Genomic DNA, 17,895 nt, shown 5'->3' on the forward strand with positions numbered 1-17,895 from the left:
GTTGTGGGTAGCTGGCGAGTGTCAGCCGACCCTGTGCCCTAGCTACCCCCGTTCTTTTAATATTTTATGCACTATATTTATTGTTTTCTTGTATGTTATTATAATTTCTAACTCAATAGAATTCTATTTAAAATATTGTTTATAAAGGTTCAAAACATGAGCTTGTAAGTGAGGAATTGACATAATTCTTCATTTTCAGGGTGTCTATTAAAACATTTTATATAATAAGTTATATAACCACTACCACAACCTAAGTTTAAAACATCTTCATTATCCCCTAAGACATTCTCCTATCCACTTCCCTATGCCATCCAACCCCACAGAAGCATCCTTCTACTTTCTGCCTCTATAACTTCTGTGATTCACACAAATGGCTTTTGTATCTGTGTCTTTCACTTAGGGTTTATCAAGTTCTCGGGATCCTATTTGTAACACACAGCAGTATTTAATCCTTTTTTATTGGTAAATAATATTCCATTACCATCTACCTATTTTCCCCCATCATCTTAGAATTCCATGAAATAGAGCCTCTTACAACACCAGAAGTACAGGAAAACATTAATGCCCACTCCCATTGGCAATTGTTTCGAAGAATCACCATTCTGTACCTGACCAGATCCATTCCCAGTAAGGCTTCCGTCTCAGCAGCTGGCTCTCTGGCATTGATGGCTTCGTTGGCTATGCATACCCCATGTTCATTGGCTCCCATTTCTGCCCCCCAGAGCCAGGCAGGTCTGCTTATCACGATGGCATGGGTCCTGGGGACTTGGTCGATTGAGATGTAAGTGCACTGCAAATGAAAACAAGCAAGACGGTGCCATCATGTGTCAGAAACCTTTCAGTTCCCACCTTGGTACCTACGCTGGACCTTCACATTGGTTACAGAGCAGAGAGTACAAGACCTGAAATACAGCCTCCAGACACCGTGGGGCAGCCCGGGGCTCCTTGCTGAGCACCCCTGTGCTTTGTTCAAGCTGGGCTGTTCACAGAGTTTTCCCCACAGCATCACCCTCAGCCAGGTGTCGAGCTGACCACTGTACTGCCCTTCTCTGCTTACACCCCCGTGTTGCCCCCAGAAAACTTCCTCCTCACATGAAAACCCCAGTTTCTAAACTTTCTAGAAATCATAGCTCTCTAGCTTCAAATGAAACTTTACCCAGAAACCTGACCCAGAAAGCAGGTATGCAGGTGCTTTGTCTAAAGCAAACTAAAACAGGACTTCGGAGGCCCATAAGATGATCCTTCCCTCCCCAGGGTTTATGGAACATTTGATGATCTAGAGTCTCTGGAGTGTAGTTAAAGGGACCTAGAAACAGTCCCCTTCCACATGACAAGGTGTTCTCACACACACTCACTCCCCTGCCTAACCACTGAACTCTCTTGCTAAGCTAGCGAAGCCACCAACGGAAAAACTTTCCAGAGAGATGTACTTCACCATTGTCAGAGGTACAGTTCCCACTACTCCAAGAACTTGAGCCTAATGAACGACTTGTAAAGTATTTTTAATCTTCTGCCATGGGCTGGGGATCATTCTGCCATGGGCTGGGGATCATTGTCGGTAGAGTGCTTTCCTATCACCCGGAATGTCCTGAGCTTGATCCCATGTTTCTTTAAATGGAATTGAAATCTCTGTCTTCAAAATGTATTCACTGCAGTGTCCAAAGCAAGCCATTCTGCATCACCAGGGCTTCATGTGGAATTAAAGGCCTGATCCCCTGGGTGGTACTACTGGGAGATGGTGGATCAGTCACCTGACATTTAGGGCAGTCTCCCCAGCTCCAGGAGCCCCAGCAGACTAGGCTCAGCTGCCCACGCAATGTGCCAATTAAAAGAGCAACCACATTGAAAGAGAATGACGGGGAGCTAGTGGATATTGGGAAGTGTCCAGTGACCCCAACTTCATCTTTGGGTTACTGGTGATGAGCTCTAGGTTTTTTGGTTTTGTTTTTTTGTTTTCATGGTTTTTTGAGACAGGGTTTCTCTGTATAACTCTGGCTATCCTGGAACTCACTTTGTAGACCAGGCTGACCTCGAACTCAGAAATCCACCTGCCTCTGCTGGGATTAAAGGTGTGCACCACCATGCCCGGCAGCTCTAGGTTTTAATAGGGAGAGAATCTAGGTACAAAAGTACTGGCTATACACAAAGTCGAGGTACAGTCTGTTGATCACTGTCTCAGCTGATTCTGGAAGGTGGGCTAAGAAAGACTTGCTGCTTATGGGACAAGTTGGTTCTCAGGAAATGATCACTTCTATCCGAGGCTGCAGCATTGCCTTCTTCTGGGAGGTGGTCATCCAGTAAGGCACTGCTGTTCCTGGAATTCAAAGGGACTGCAGGTTTAAGACAAGAAATGGCCTCTGTGTGCTCATCCTTGTCAGGAAGTAAGATAGGCAAAGCAGCTCGAGGCCAAATAGAAAGACGAGAGAAACTTAAATGGACACAAGAAGCAGGGAAAACCTCTCACCCTGGGATCTAGTTTGCCTTCTGAGAGCCTAGAGACTTCAGCACAACTGGTGAGGCCAAAATGACCTGCGTGCTTTCCTAGAAGCATCTCCAGCAAGAATATTCAAGACAGCAAATGAGGAGGGCAGAGAGGCGGCTCTGTGGTTAAGGGCAACGGCTTCTCTCTCAAAAGACCTGGGTTCAATTCCCAGCAATCACATCACGGCTCACCACCGGCCCACACCTGTTTATAACTCCACTTCCAGAGCATCTAATGTCTCCTTCTGCTCTCCATGGCCGCCAGGCAAGCACGTGGGACCCAGACATATATACAGGCAAAATACTTACACACATAAAATAAAAATAAATAACAAACAATCGGTGCTTCCTGAAGCCCAGAACGTTTGTACCCCAGGCTCCATTGAATTATCTCTCCTTCTGCATTTATCTCTAAGCCCTAACACCACTCCTTTGAAAAATGCAATTACATTTACAAAGAGAAATTATTGATATAAAAAAAACTATATCATCTCATATTGTTCCCTCAATTTGAAATTTTTAATTTTCACCATTGTTTAATCTTTAAATATCATAAATTCCACCCTTTGAGGAATGTAACTTAGAAAGCCTCAGGATCAAGCATACAGCCACATAAACCCCGACACCCTAGAAAAGGCAGCATCTTCGTTCTTCATTGTGCACTACCGACCCACTTCCTGTACAGATCCTTGCCTAAATGCCTATTAAATCTACTAACTCTGCTCTACTCTGGCTCATCCTGAACCTTCTCTGTGTGGCAGAGCATCCAGTTTTACCTGGGCTGAGGCTGTTGGTGGTAAGCCACACACACGCGCGCACACACACACACACACACACACACACACACACACACACGCACTGACGGACACACGAGGAGTGACTAACAGGCCAGGCTGATGTGCATTGGTTGGCAGGAATCTGACACGAAGTGAGAAGTCAGAGAAACTAAGGCAGAAGTCTTTCTCCTGCTTTCAGCTACCTGTAGACAAGGAGCTGATGTTTGGTAGCAAAAGTTTCAAAACCTGTCACGGAGGCCGTTAGAGGGGCAACCTTGTGAGAGCCTTGGATCCCCAGAGGTGTTTTGGTGGGTTGGGAGGGAGGGGGTACTATAGACTCTGGCCTCTTTCTACCTCCATCCCTGAGTCTTGACGTAGGTGATTCTTAACCACACGCTCCTGCCTTGATGGGATGCCTTCCCACAGACCCAACAGTCACAACTGGGACCCCCAAACTGGGAGCCAAAATATCCCTTTTCTCTGTAAAGCTTACCTACCTGGAGCAGCTTTATGCTGATAAAACCATGCTTAACTCAGGCACTGGCCAAGACTCTTCACAACTCCTCCCCCAAATACAGGCTGACAAAGTTTATCTTGAAAAGAATGAGTCAGGACATAGCCATGGCTTCTCCAGGGTATAGAATCATTGTTGCTTTTTTTTTTTTTAGACAGTTAGAAAGTTAAAATACAAAATGGTTTTATTAATCTGTCTTAGGTCTGTTTTTACACACTCATTTCCAACTATTTACAGAGCACCCATGACTCTCAGACGCAGCACCCGAGGCAGTGGGGCATGGGCCAGAGACCCGGGAGTTCCTTCCAGTGACCTCTACTCAGGGGAAGTGCAATTCTTGATTTGGGAACAGAAAAGAATTTCAGGACAAGTCATGTTGAGGCAGAGCTGGAGTTAATGAAGAGATCTTAGTGAAACTTAAGCGAGGAGGTTAGTATAAAAGCTCTCAGGGAAAACAAGATATACTTAAGTGTGGGGTTTAGATTCTCAAGGGAGACTTCAGTACTGTGGCTGCTGTCAAGTTGTATCTCAAAAAGCTGCTAAGAAACATTGTTTCCTTCCTGTTTCCTCTAAGTGGGATTATGGGGTGTCTTGAATAGGACTCCAGCCTGTAAGGTTAATCCTGAGTCACGGGAGCAGCTCCAGAAGGTGTCCAGAGACACCTGTCCTGAGAGTCCCTGGAAACTGCAGATTAAGGTGAGGGACAGAAGAAAAGCTTGGCTCAAGCCTGACACAGTCGTGCTTTGCCTTAGTTATGTTTTCATTGCTGTGACAGAGTATCCCGACCGAAAATAAAAGCAACTTTGTATCCTGACAAAAAAAAAAAAAAGCAGCTTTGGAGACAAATCAACAAAGGGCTTATCTGGGCTCAGAGTTACAAGGTCCTGTCAGCCCACAGCAGGAAGTCCTGGTGCAGCAGCAGAAGGCTACTGCTCAGTGTGTCCACGGCTGGAAATCAGAGGACCCGAGACACTGGGCAAGCTCCCTTGCCCCTGTCTGTGCAGTGCAGGACCAGAGCCCAGAATTCTGCCTACTTGTCTAATCCAGATACTCCCTCACAGGCGTGGTCAGAGGCTAACCCAACCTTGATATTCACTCACCAGCATGGTCAGAGGCTAACCCAACCTAGATACTCCCTCACAGGCGTGGTCAGAGGCTAACCCAACCTTGATACTCACTCACCAGCATGGTCAGAGGCTAACCCAACCTAGATACTCCCTCACAGGCGTGGTCAGAGGCTAACCCAACCTAGATACTCCCTCACAGGCGTGGTCAGAGGTTTATCTCCTGGGTGATTTCTAGATCCTAACAAGTTTGATAATTGATATTAACTGTTGTGGTCCTCAAAAATTGTCCATTGCTATTTTAATATGTATATTTGAAATGTATCTGTATAAGGAGTAATGTCACCACATAGGCCGCCTTTACAGCAAATGCTATAAATTACACTGGAATTTCATCTGGCAAGAGGCTTCAATCAGAATTCCTCCCTGTATTCCCTTTGGGTTTTCATTTCTGTCTTGCCTCAAGAGCATTTACATCATATACTTACTGCTGTTGGATGACAGCATGGAGGCCAGTCCCTGCTCTGTGACTGGGAAGGATACAGAGCACGCACAAATAGTGACCATCATCAGGATGACTTCAGGACATGTCACAGGGGCCTGTGTGTTCCATACACATGGTATCTTGTGGCCCTTCTCTGATTAGCTTTACCATGCTTCCTATTCTATTCCATATAATTGATGTTTTAATTATATGTGCTAGTTACACAATGGCTGCCTCCTTCAGCGAGAACGTCAGTTCCACTAGTAAAGATGTTTTTGTCGCCTAGCTTATTAACACATCCCGAGGTTGAATTTAGCAATTGGCAATGAGCTTTTCTAAGGATTTACTTTTATTTAATGTGTATGACTCTTTTGCCGGCATGTACATGTGTGCACTGTATATATTCAGGGCCAGTCATAGCCAGCAGGCTATATCAGATCCCCTGGCACTGGAGTTATAGATAATTGTAAGCCACCATATGGGTGCTGGGGACTGAACTCAGGTCCTCTATTAGAGCAGTAAGCGCTTAACCTCTGAGCCATCTTTCCAGACCTGTCAATGAATTTTTTGCTGGGAGAGAAAGGGGTGGGGGGAGAGAGAGAGAGAGAGAGAGAGAGAGAGAGAGAGAGAGAGAGAGAGATCAAGTTCTCAGGGAATATAAGAGAGATTACATCTAGTTGGCCACTCTACCAAGCAGAGGATATTTGAAGTAATTTTAAAATGATCCGGGTAATGGAGATTTCATGCAGAACTGAGAACAGAAAACCATATGTTCCTTGTGTATTCACAGTTCAAGAAGATCCCCTCAGTGGCACTGAGAGGGGCTCTGTGGGCAGCCCAGAACTACAAGGGCTCAGTAAGTGCTGAATGGTAAGTGTGTCCCACACTGAATCAAAGGACCAGATGGTGTTTGTGGGAGTTAAAATCCATGTAGCCAATCTGACGCTGTGCAGGCTAAACTTAGATGATGAGGAAGGAAGGGATTCCCAAGTGACCAGATGGGTCAAGTCAGCCCTTTCAGAGTGCTCCAAATCCACCCTACCAGGGAGCCTCAGGGAGCCTCCAATGCATGCCCCTAGAAGCCTCTTTGTCACAGGCCACAGGAGCCCTGGCCTGACAAGGGCCCTTGTGTGACAGCTATTCAAGCCCTCTGTGCTTCACTGTCACTTAAGCACAGCTAATCATAAGGTGGGGCTGGGTTGGGGAAGAGTGAGCATCACAAACTCACACAGCTTGGTTATTCACAGTGCCAGTGAAAAAAGAAATCTCACAAAACAAGGGTCATTTACAACAGATGTGATTAGCTAGGCTTTCTTCAGCCAACCATTTAGAGCTCGGCCTCTGAAGAGGTCATTTTTATAAGTAAAATCCATGGACCTTGGCGACTATGCCATAATTAGTAAGGGAAAGAAGAAGCAGAAGTGAGCTACAGAGGCCTCCCCCCAGGAACACAAATCCAGAGAGCATCTTTCATGGCAGAAGCAGGGGAGCGCTCCAAGTCAAAGATTCCTATTTAAATTTATAGGAAAACAAACAACAAGAGCGAGAAGATCAGAGGTTAGGGAGAGGTCTCAGAACATTAAGTGCTTGCCACCCAAGCATGAGGATGTGAGTCCACTCTCAGCACCCAGGGAAAGCTCTCTGCAGCGGAGCACACCTGTAACACTAATACCGGTGAGGCAGAGATAGGGGGATGCCTGCTAGTCTTGCCAAACTGGTAGGCTCTGTGTTCAGTGAGAAACCCCTCTTCAGAAGTTAAGTGGAAATGATTGAGGGAAACACCTGACATCAACCCCAGGTCTCCACATGTGTACGTGAATACAGTGCACGCGTGCGTGCACGCGCGCACACACACACACACTGTTCACATACACAAACACATATGTACACAAAATACACCACTTAGAAGAATCTAAGGAAAGGAATGAGCAGCTTGCCCCACAGCCCCACAGCCCCACAGCCCCTCCCACCCTGCCTTTCATTAAACAGTCTGTCAGTGAGTGTGACTTATGGTGCCAAAGCCACAAGGATAGAAGGGGACCTGAGCACAAGGGGCACTTTCCATTGTCAGTCAGCATTTGTCTCACCTGAGGTCTCATCCTTTCAGGTGGCTTCAGGAGAACACCTGAGGGAGGGGGCAGAGAAGGTAGGCCTAGGCCTTCAATAAACCCCACGTACAATAACAGGCACAACCACTGTGAAGAGCAAGCCCTCCACTGTCCTGTGGGGCTGGATGGAAACTGAAAGGCAAGCTCGGCTTCATGGGCGCCTACGCACCCGAGTTCCAGAGCACACTATTTCTGGCTGTCACCCAGTGAAAGGCCGACACAGACTCACACAATAGGCATTTCAGCTTGTGAAATGCAGTCATTGTATCTTCCCTACTGTACTCAGATGGGGACCACAGCCCTGACACCACCAGGGAGGACCTTTATTGGAGAGCTGATGAGTCAGCCAGACTTCAAGGGCAGAAGAGAAAAGGCTGGAGACTGGCCAGCTTGGGAAAGAACATTAAGAGGCTTGCCTCTTTAAAGCAGCATTATCCTGATCCCCGAGGCTTAGGGCAGGGGCCTGGTTTAGCCCAGAGTCAAATCTGCCATTTGACTTCTCAGTGGGTGCGAAAGAAGGTGCTGAGGGCACAGAGGACCTCTCTCGGTCACATTTCAGAACTGCCTGGCATTTCCCTGAAACTGTGCCTGATCTCTGGGACGGTCAGTGTGCAGGCCGGGCCTGAGGACTGGATTTGGGGAGGGAAGCATGCCAGAAGGAAGCCCTCTACTAAGCCGTGCTCGCAAAGCCATGAGCATTGATTGCGCTTTCGACTCAGAGCTGGCCTTGATCTTACAGCTGCAGAGAAGAAAGCAGGAGAAAGGCATGAAACATCTAGTTTAAGGCCAGTGGCCACGAAACTCTGTTCAGTTATTCTGATGCTGCAGTGAACTGTGTTCACCTGTTATAAGAAATCACCTACAGAGTTAAAATTCAAACTTACACACACACACACACACACACACACGCACACACACACACACACCTGTGAAAGAGAATTCCTGGAAAGAAGCTATATCCACAGAGATCGACTGACTATGAGAACCATAGCTCTGTGGAGAAGTTGGAATGTTGCAGATCCAGAAGCTAATTAATTACCTTTCTTGGTTCTCGTCTTCCAGAATAGCCATCCCTTGCCCACCTCTGTGACAGAACATCTTGTGAATGACAGATAGAAACCTTTTAGAATCTATTAGCTTGGCAGACCTTTAGTTTTCACCAATCCAAACGTTAAGAATGTCATCAGATCGCATCCTGAGGCTATAGAAAAGCCTCTTCCATCTTGCAGGAACCACCTCTCTGATGGACCTACCATGAGTTTTAAACTTGCCTTGATTCATGACTTTCTTTTTTCTGTAAAACTATACAACTTCATGGAACTGCTTCCACGTTGGACCATGGAATTTGGAGTAACCTAAATATGTGTTCGCAGGTCATGGTCATCCAAATCTTTGGTTCCAGAATAAACCATCTCTTATTCCTTTTACGAGGATACCTGTAGTTTTTGCATCCACGTGCCTCACAACAGAAATCATAGCCTCCATCTAAACAACGTTCCTAACAATGCACGAGTCAACATCCATTTTTTGTTATTTCTGCTCTTCTTATAAATATTTTCCCTGGAGAGGAAGAGAAACAATTTGCTCCCAAATCAAGGAGGTTAAATAGTCTCATTAAGGCTGCTGTTCCTTGAAAGCCCTCCATGTTAAAAAAAAAAAAAAAAAAAAAAATTCAGAAAAAAAAAAAAAAAGGACAAAACAAACATAAAAATAACGGAGACTGAGATTCGTTACCAAGCAGCACTAGACTCTCTCAAGATATATTAGGTGTTGAATCTAACTTTGCTATTAACATTTATTCTCATGGGCGACAAGTATAAACATGAAGTTTACTAAAAACTCATTTTTTTTATGAAACAATAGTCTAATGCTTTCCTAAATAGAAGATCTGACCATAGACTAAATGTGTGTCCACAGACATATATGGATACACAGAGACACACATACACAGTAGAACATAACTCAGGAAGTTGGTCATCTGCCTCCTCTCCCCATCCAGGAAGAGCTGCTGCACACATGCTTGCCCTAAGACAGAGATGAAACATGACAGTCACAGCAATACAACATCCCCAGACTGCACAGAGGGCTTTCAAAGATAAAGTCAGGTGCTGGCATCAGCGATACATACTCTAAAATTAGAGTCACGTGGAGATTAGCACAGCTCTTTATTGAGGTCTTGTCTTTTACTGTCTTTTGTAATGCTAAGTGCAGGCCCCCAAGACCTGGATTCTGCATGTTGCCCTTGTGACTCAGCCCCCAAGTTAATTCTGGTTGGTGAATTGGACAGCCAATAGCTGGGCAGAATAGACGTAGGTGGGGTTTAGTTTTTGAGGGCTGGGGGGCGGGGGGGGGTAGGAAGGAGGCCCACAAGAAGGAAGAAAGTGCAGGAGAGGAAGCCAGAGAATCGTCCATGGGTTAAGAGTCAAGAGACCCTGGCCCTGGGGGCTGCCCAACTGGAGCTAGGAGCAGTCCAGAAGAAACATAAGTAATAACTCAGGGTTATCAATAGGAAAAATAGATTCTAACAGAACAGAGGGTAGGTGGTTGCCCAGCTCTTGTGTTGATTAAGGCTTATGGTAAATATAAAGGCTGGGGGTGTTTTTTTTTATCTGGGAACTCAATAACCAAAAGCAGGGTAGAAGCCCCGATCTGGATTTAAATAATTTCTACCACAGTTCTTATACATAGTAATAAATAGAAAAAAGTCTTATCCATCCTTTTCTTCAGTCTTAAAGAAGCTGTTATAAACTGAGAATCCTCACTGAAAAACTAAAGAATATCAAACTCAGATGTTTCAGTCCCCCGGCTGTGCGTTGGAACAAAGGCACCCAGTGTAAATTTAGAACTGAGAATCTTGTGCTGGGGAACCCCATTTCTTATTCTTAGCACCTCAAGCAGAGTGACAGGCAGATAGGCATGACTGATGGGAAGAGGTAGGATGGGGAGAGACAGAAGGGTAGGTTGTCAAAGAGAGTGGGAGGGAGCAGAGAGGAAGGATGCTAGCTGTCAAGTCAGGAGGCCGCTTTAACCCCCTCGTGGGTGCTTCTAAGCCCACCTCAGGACCCGTGTGCTCTCACCAGCAGGAGATGGGTGAGATGTTGATTTTATTAAATGATGACATAAAACATCAATTTTAGGTTCATTTTTTTATGTGCATGAATATTTTTCCTCCCTGTACTTGTTTACCCTCTGTGAGCCTGGTGCCCATGGAAGTCAGAAGAGGGCATCAGATCTTTTGAAACTGGAGTCACAGATGGTTGTGAACTACAATGTGGGTGATGGGAACTGAACCTGGGTCCTCTGCAAGAGCCACAAGTGCTCTTAACCGCAGAGCCATCTCTCCAGCCCCTGACTTATTTATGAGAAGCTCTCAGAGGTTGTTTTGATTTGTTTTAAGTCTGTGTGGTAGAGTGCTTCTATGAACGTCTCACGATAGTGGTTGTGGTTCACAGCAGCAAATATATAAAAGAAGGTACCATTCTGTACTTGTGTTAAGGATAACATGGAGACTCATAACTATAAGAAGTTAAGGAGGCAAGAGGAAGGCTAAAAAGCAGGCTGAGACACAGTGCCAATGACAATTCAGCCACTAAGACCCTATGTCAGTGACCATGGTTGGCTTTGGCTCAGGCTTCCATGAGTGGCCACTCTGCTTGCTGTCTCTGAGGCTATGGTATAGCAGAGCACCATGGCAGTATGCATGTGATAGAGCACAGCTGCTCACCTCATGGTGACCAGGAAGCAGAAAGAGACAGGGGACTGTCCCCAGAGACCCGCATCACCACCATCTGTGGACCAGGCCTTCAACACATGAGCCTTTGGAAGTCATTTAAGATTCAGATTGTGGGCCAGCAAAATGGCTCAATAGGGAAAGGGGTTTGCAGCTCAGCCTGAAGAACCGAGTTTGATTCCCCAGGGACCCACATTGTTAAAGGAGAAAAAAAAAAAAGGCAACAGAGATCATCAGGGTCGTAACTCATTGTGTTGGCTTCAGGTTAGTGTATCACTTGACTTCCAATGGAAGATCATGCATAACATGTTCCATATCTGTAGAGGAGTCTCAGACTAGAAGAAAAAGGACATATTGGTATAAAGACCTTGAAGGATGCCTAGGAGTCTACCAAATAAATGAAGCAAAAGGGGAAGGAAGGACAATCTCGGCAGTGACAGGAAGATCAAAAGAACAGGGAAACATGAGTTGTTTGTCTAAGAAATGGCAAGAGTTCACTGTAGCTGAAGCCTAGGGTTCAAGCTGAATGAGTAACTAAGAGCAAAGACAGATGAGCATAAATGAGATGATGTAACTCATGTCGGTATCCATCCATCAGTTACACCAGATACACCAGACTGATGCAGGAGGCGGGCAACAGGGAGGATGGGCACAAATGAGGGGTCTGTGGGAAGTTACTTTCTGCTCTCTACGTGGCTCACATATCAGCCCTGACTATCATCCAGCCAAACACTTCAAATAGGCAGGGCCAGCTTAACTATGTAAAGAAATTGCTGGTGATCTTTCAAGAGAAAGGGTCCAAGGCAGAGAGAAGTGGGCACCAGCCAGTAAGAAGAGAATAATGGAAGGCAGATGAGGTCTGCAGGGATGAGGTAGGAAGGGTGTGGAGGAGATGCTGTGACAGCTGTCTCTGTGCACCCTGGGATGCTGGGAGGTGAGAGGGCCAGGCTCTGTCCTGGCTTCCAGTGTGAACTGTGTGTATGCAGTGGTGTGGGCAGACAAGAGAGACAAATGGAATAGAGACCATGGAAGTGGTTTCACCTGGAGTATTGTTTTACCTGCCAAATATACATGCATGCAGTGGCAGCTCACAGCATAGGTGCGGAGTGTGGAGAAGAGGTTAGGAGCGTCCCAGAGACTAACTGTTAGATATTATCAACCCCGCCTCCAGCATCCATGAGTGATAACATTTTGTGGGTTAGCCAGTGAACAGAACCATGTCTGTTTCCTGAGACGATTCTTGATGTGCCAGCAGAATTCCAGTACCTACTTAGCTTGCTAATGAAGAAAGGAAACAAACTTTCTGAAAATCTTTTTTTTTTAATTATTTTTTAAAAACTAAGTGTGATTTGTCTGTGTGTGTGCCTATGCAGCACAAGTATCTCTGATGCCTGAAGAGTTCAGAAAAGAGTGCAGATCCCCTGGAACTGGAGCCAGGGACGACTGTGAGCTGCCATGTGGGTGCTGAGATTCGAACCAGTGTTCTCTGACCGAACAGCCATGGGCCCTATAAGATTTTATACCAGGATTTTGTATGATATTGTAGATACCCTGGTTACTTAACAAATTATCCCTAAAGCACATGGTATTAGCAACCATGTATTGTGCTCATAGATTCGATGAATCAGGCATGTGGATAGCAAACGACCAGACACTGTGTCCCCTTTCTCCATACAAGCGTCTGGGGCTTGCTCAACTGAAGTTCATTCATCTATGTTCAGACAGTTAATGCTGGCAATGGACTATTAGTCCTCAGGTTTTGTCCATGTGGGACCTCCCTGCATAGGTGGACTACTTTAATACCTCCCAGCAGGACAGATGACTGTGTTCTTAGCATAGAGACTGACAGAAAAAAACAACACAGTCTTATTATCCAGCCCTGGAAATCGAGCAGTATCACCACTTCTCCAAGACCCCACTGGTCAGAGCAACCACCAGCCATCAGCAACATTCATGTTTGTGGTCGGGGTGAATGATGCAGACCCAACCATCTGTCTGCCTTCGAGGAACACTCTTCACGTTATAAGAGGTACACGTGGGATGGTACTTGATACCACTGCCTGTGGGAATTTAAATCCAACCTCTAAAAACTACAAGACTGTTTCAGTTTGTACATCTGTCAGGGTGGGGGGCGGGGTAAAGATATTCAGGAAAGCAGACAGGAGAGGACAACAACTCAAGCCAGCAAGATTCATCCAGGCAGTCTGCCCTGTTCCTGGGAAAGAAGAACACTCCCATCCAAATGGCACTGGCATTCACTCACTGAGGAATAGAGGGTAGAATCTGACAGGCTCACTAGAGAAACTCATTTCCCTTCGCTTGCAGGAGAATCCCACTGAAGACATGGGCTAGTTAGTGGCTCAACTCAAGCAGCAAGCGGTCCTGCTGAAAGCCCTGTGGGACACAGTCTCTCGCCGTCCTGTACACGAATGACTACATCAAGTCACACCCAACTTTGCCTTCCTCAAATCAGGTAGCTTCTCCTTGGGGGTCTGTTACCTTTTGGTGCTAAGGTGTACTTAAAAGATTGATGCAGAAACAGTTGTTCAGAAAACACTAGACATGTTGGTAACTGCACCTTTAAAACCAAGCAGGATGTTAGGAAAATCTTTTAGTTTATAGAATACTAAGGGGTATAGATGTAGAAAGAGCTTATTCACTTACTAGCCCAGTTTTGCTTTACAAACTCTTAATCATTTAACAACTGCCATTTAAACACACAAATAAGTATACCATAACTAAGAAGCGCATAACCTGTGGCTCCATGTGCCGAAGAAATGGAAAGGAAGGAATTAGGCAAACCCCCCCGTAACTGGTTAAAAAAAAAAAAGTTCAACAGAATTTAGCACATACCTCTGACCTATTTTTAAGACATTTAAATAGGAATGCATGTAGAGACTTTGATATACTAAAGCTATACAAATCTTGGTTCCCGCCCCCACCACCACCCCTAGTATCCTGATGGGGATGTCTATGGGCATCCCCACCCAACCAGGCCCAGTTGCAAAGACACCACTATCTTACTGCATTCAAGATAGAAGCCAACACAATCAGACAAGGAATGAATCAGAGGTACAGGAATCAAAGCACCCCTCCTTGGAGACCGTAACAGGACACCTGGAAACAGTCTAGCGCAAGAGCTGAGACAGCTGAAAAAGGATTTGGTAAAATAGCTGGATTTAAAAATAATATAAGATGACCATCATGAAAGTCCAATAACACTCTCAAGAAATACAGAGACACACACTGTCATGTGTTTCTGGTGGACATGCAAAACAGTAAACCACCTATGGGAAGCAGTATGACCACATATTTATTTAGCATGTGGCCTGGAACCTCATCCCTAGTCATGCACCCCAAATAAGTACTAATAACAATGACATTTTAAAGCATTCAAAATAGAAATTGATGGACAATCTTTAACATGATAGAAATACAAAAACCAAAACCAAAAACAAACAAACAAAAAAAAAAACCCCAACATTCTGTGATAGATTTTTGAAGGAGGAAGAGGAGGAGTAGGCTACTATTCATCCAGCACTGCTGGTAGCAGCAAAAAACTAGAAAACCCCCAGTGTCCAACACCAATGTGGGGCCACTAGCACAGCTGTTGAATGCAAAGCTACACAATGAGGACGCCTATGCAGTGTATACTGAATCTTCCGACCTCTAAGTGTGTTAGTTTCAATGTGAATGTCCCCATAGGCTCAGATGTTTGAATACTAGGTCCCTAGTGTGTTGTGTGGCACTGTTTGGATAGGTTTAGAGCATAAGCTCATTAGTAAGACCTTACTAGAGGAAGTATATCACTGAGGGGTGGACTTTGGGGTTTTAAAAGCCATGCGCAATTCCCAGAGTGCTCTCTGCTTCCTGCTTTCAGCTCGAGATGTGAGCGCTCAGAGTACTCTGCTTTCAAGGTTTTGTTTTGTTTGGTTGTTTGTTTGTTTGTTTGGTTTTGGTTTTTCGAGACAGGGTTTCTCTGTGTTGCCCTGGCTGTCCTGGAACTCACTTTGTAGACCAGGCTGGCCTCGAACTCAGAAATCTGCCTGCCTCTGCCTCCCAAGTGCTGGGATTAAAGGCATGCGCCGCCACCGCCCAGCTGCATCCAAGGTTTCTTATGGAGAGAAAAGAAACGGAGTAAAGAGGCAAGATCGATTTCAGCGAATCTATCGTATTTTCCAGATCTGTCTTCAGAATTACGTTAAGTATTTTCCTTTACCATAAGACAATTGTGAACACAGAATTCTCCAGGTGCCCTTGTTGTTAAGGCTCTGGGCATCTGCATGAAAAACGGAAGTAGTGGAAATGACAGGACCGTCTGAAAGGTGAGCAGGCTTCCGGGGAAGAAGTCGGTGGTTAGAGGCAAAGCCAGAAGAGGACTTTTGAAGGAGCAGAGGGACCACATCTTATCACTTACCTCAACTTTGCTCTCAGCGTCATGGTCAACAGCTGGGAAATACACAACCTCCTGGACTTCATCTCTGGGCCGAGCTGAATTTTTCCCAAATACCACCAGACCATCCTTAGCTCGAGGTGGCAGAGCCACAAAAGAGTAACTTGGAGGCGCGCCAGACATCCTGCAATGAGAACGGCAGCAAGGGATAGGGCAGCAGGTTAGACAGGGAGCACTTCAGCTACTGATGCTTAACCCACACACCAGCCGCGGATGCAGGCTAACTGTTGAACTGCTTGTGGTTAACTCCAAACAGAATCCCGCCAACATCAATCCGGGGAGTGTGATGCAGAACTGCAAAGTTGCAGGGACCACACATGCTCAGTCCTTCCTGGGTTAAATAAACTCAAATTGGCAGCAGGCCATAATGGTGGCCAAAGAGGGCAGTGACATAGGAGAAAGGAAAAGAGGTTATTGTTCCTGGTATCACACACACACACACACACACACCCCACAATCACATGAATAAATGATATACAGTTATCCCTTGGTATTCACAGGAGAGTGGTGCCAGGACCCTGCAGGCACATCCAGGCCCTTCTATAAAAGTAACTGTTTATAACCTATACACATTTCCGGTAGACATTAAATCATCTCTAGATTGATTAGAATATCTAACACAGTGTAAATGCTACATAAATAATTCATATACTATATTGCTTGGGGACTAACAAGATGAAATAGCCTGTGTGTGTTTAGTCCGGATGCAATTCCCCTTTGCAATTTCTGACCCTCAGTTGTCTGAAACCATACAAACTGACCCAGCTCAGTTCTCAACTTGAGTCTCCAAGCCCTCTACCCTGCTACCTCTCTGATGTCCGAGGCTGATCTTTCTCAAGTTCTAGACTTCGGGGCCAGCTCCAGCATCCATCTCATTAAAGCACCAGCACTCAGAAGCCATCCTTACTGGCTGCTTTACCATCTCCTACATCCCTCTGGGAATTAGCCATTCCCTTTCATCCCAACTGCCTGCCACTATGCACCACCTTCTCTAGCCAGGGTCACATGGGAACCCCTCATGAAAACGCATTTCCTGCTTCAAAAAATTCTCCACCCTGCTGCCAAAGCAACGTTTTTTTAAAGAATGCATTCAGTAATGTGATCTCTGCTTTACATACTTTGAAAGCTGATGACAGCTCTTAAAACAAAGACCTGGTAAATGATGCCTAATCAGCCTGTGTCTTCCTACCTCAGCCTCACCCCACCCTCCTCACCCCTCCACTGTCAGCAGCACACAGGCCTCTTCCAATTCTCCAACACCCTAGGCCTTCGCTCTGCTCCCACCTCCACCCTAACTCCCTCCCTGCTCTCTGTGTAGCAACTCTAACAGCATCTGCTCAAGTTCAAACACAGTTCTAGCTAGTGTGACCATGCAAACCCAGATCCACTATATATATTATGCAGAGTGTATTTTCAATAAACAAGCACCCTCTTGTTTTCTAACATTCTACAAACTGAAGTTTCTGTCTACAAGTGTCTCCTTTGCCGTGACCTCTGCACCTGGCCCAAGAGCCTTTTTCCTTAGCCTTTTTGCGTGTCGTGATCTGATTCAAAGCTGCTGGCAATGAGGTGATAGTAGAGGTGTTTCCGACTGCTTGTCACTTCAAAAGCAGAAGACAGGCTTTTACGAGAGGTGTAACATGGTCACTTAAGTTAGAACGCTGTTTGAACTTGAGCAAAAGCTATTACAGTTACAGCTATACAGCAGAGACTGGGGGGTGGAGGAAGGAGCAGAGCAAAGGCCCAGGATTTTGGAGAACTGGAAAGAGGCCTGCTCTAGAAAGAACCCGGCCAGTTATTCAGCATCTATGAGCACTAACACTTCTAGCTTGGTCTAGAATAACATACATTGGTTGCTTGGAAATAAAGGTCCACTTTCTACAGCAGTGGTTCTGAACCTGTGGGTCACCACCCCTTTGGGCATCAAATGATCCTTTTCACAGGAGTCACCTAAGACTATGAAAACACAAATATTTATATTATGATTCATAAAATAGCAAAATTACAGATATGAAATAGTAATGAAAATTATTTTACAGTTGAGGGTCACCACAACATAAGGAACTGTATTAAACAGGTCGCAGCATTAAGAAGGTACAGAGCCCAAGGGAGCTAAAACCATCCAGTGGAAGAAAGACAGCATTTTCAACAAATGGTGCTGGCACAACTGGTTGTTATCATGTAGAAGAATGCAAATTGATCCATTCCTATCTCCTTGTACTAAGGTCAAATCTAAGTGGATCAAGGAACTTCACATAAAACCAGAGACACTGAAACTTATAGAG

The 17,895-nt window shown here is 45.4% G+C and overlaps 1 protein-coding gene across 2 annotated transcripts in view; it reads right to left on the bottom strand.

Annotated features, from left to right (window-relative positions):
* The window catches only part of Scrn1 (secernin 1), a 61,580-nt gene that overhangs the window by 25,569 nt on the left and 18,116 nt on the right, over positions 1 to 17,895 (bottom strand). For both annotated transcript variants that reach the window (XM_021165639.2, XM_029478819.1), the window contains 2 exons: positions 15,575 to 15,734; positions 609 to 790 (listed from right to left, as the gene is read on the bottom strand). In XM_021165639.2, coding sequence (XP_021021298.1) covers positions 609 to 790; positions 15,575 to 15,733 — 341 coding nt within the window. In that variant the 5' untranslated portion in view covers position 15,734. The remainder of the gene's footprint in view (positions 1 to 608; positions 791 to 15,574; positions 15,735 to 17,895) is intronic.

The sequence above is a fragment of the Mus caroli genome, chromosome 6, assembly GCF_900094665.2.
Source record: "Mus caroli chromosome 6, CAROLI_EIJ_v1.1, whole genome shotgun sequence".
Taxonomy (NCBI): Eukaryota; Metazoa; Chordata; class Mammalia; order Rodentia; family Muridae; genus Mus; species Mus caroli.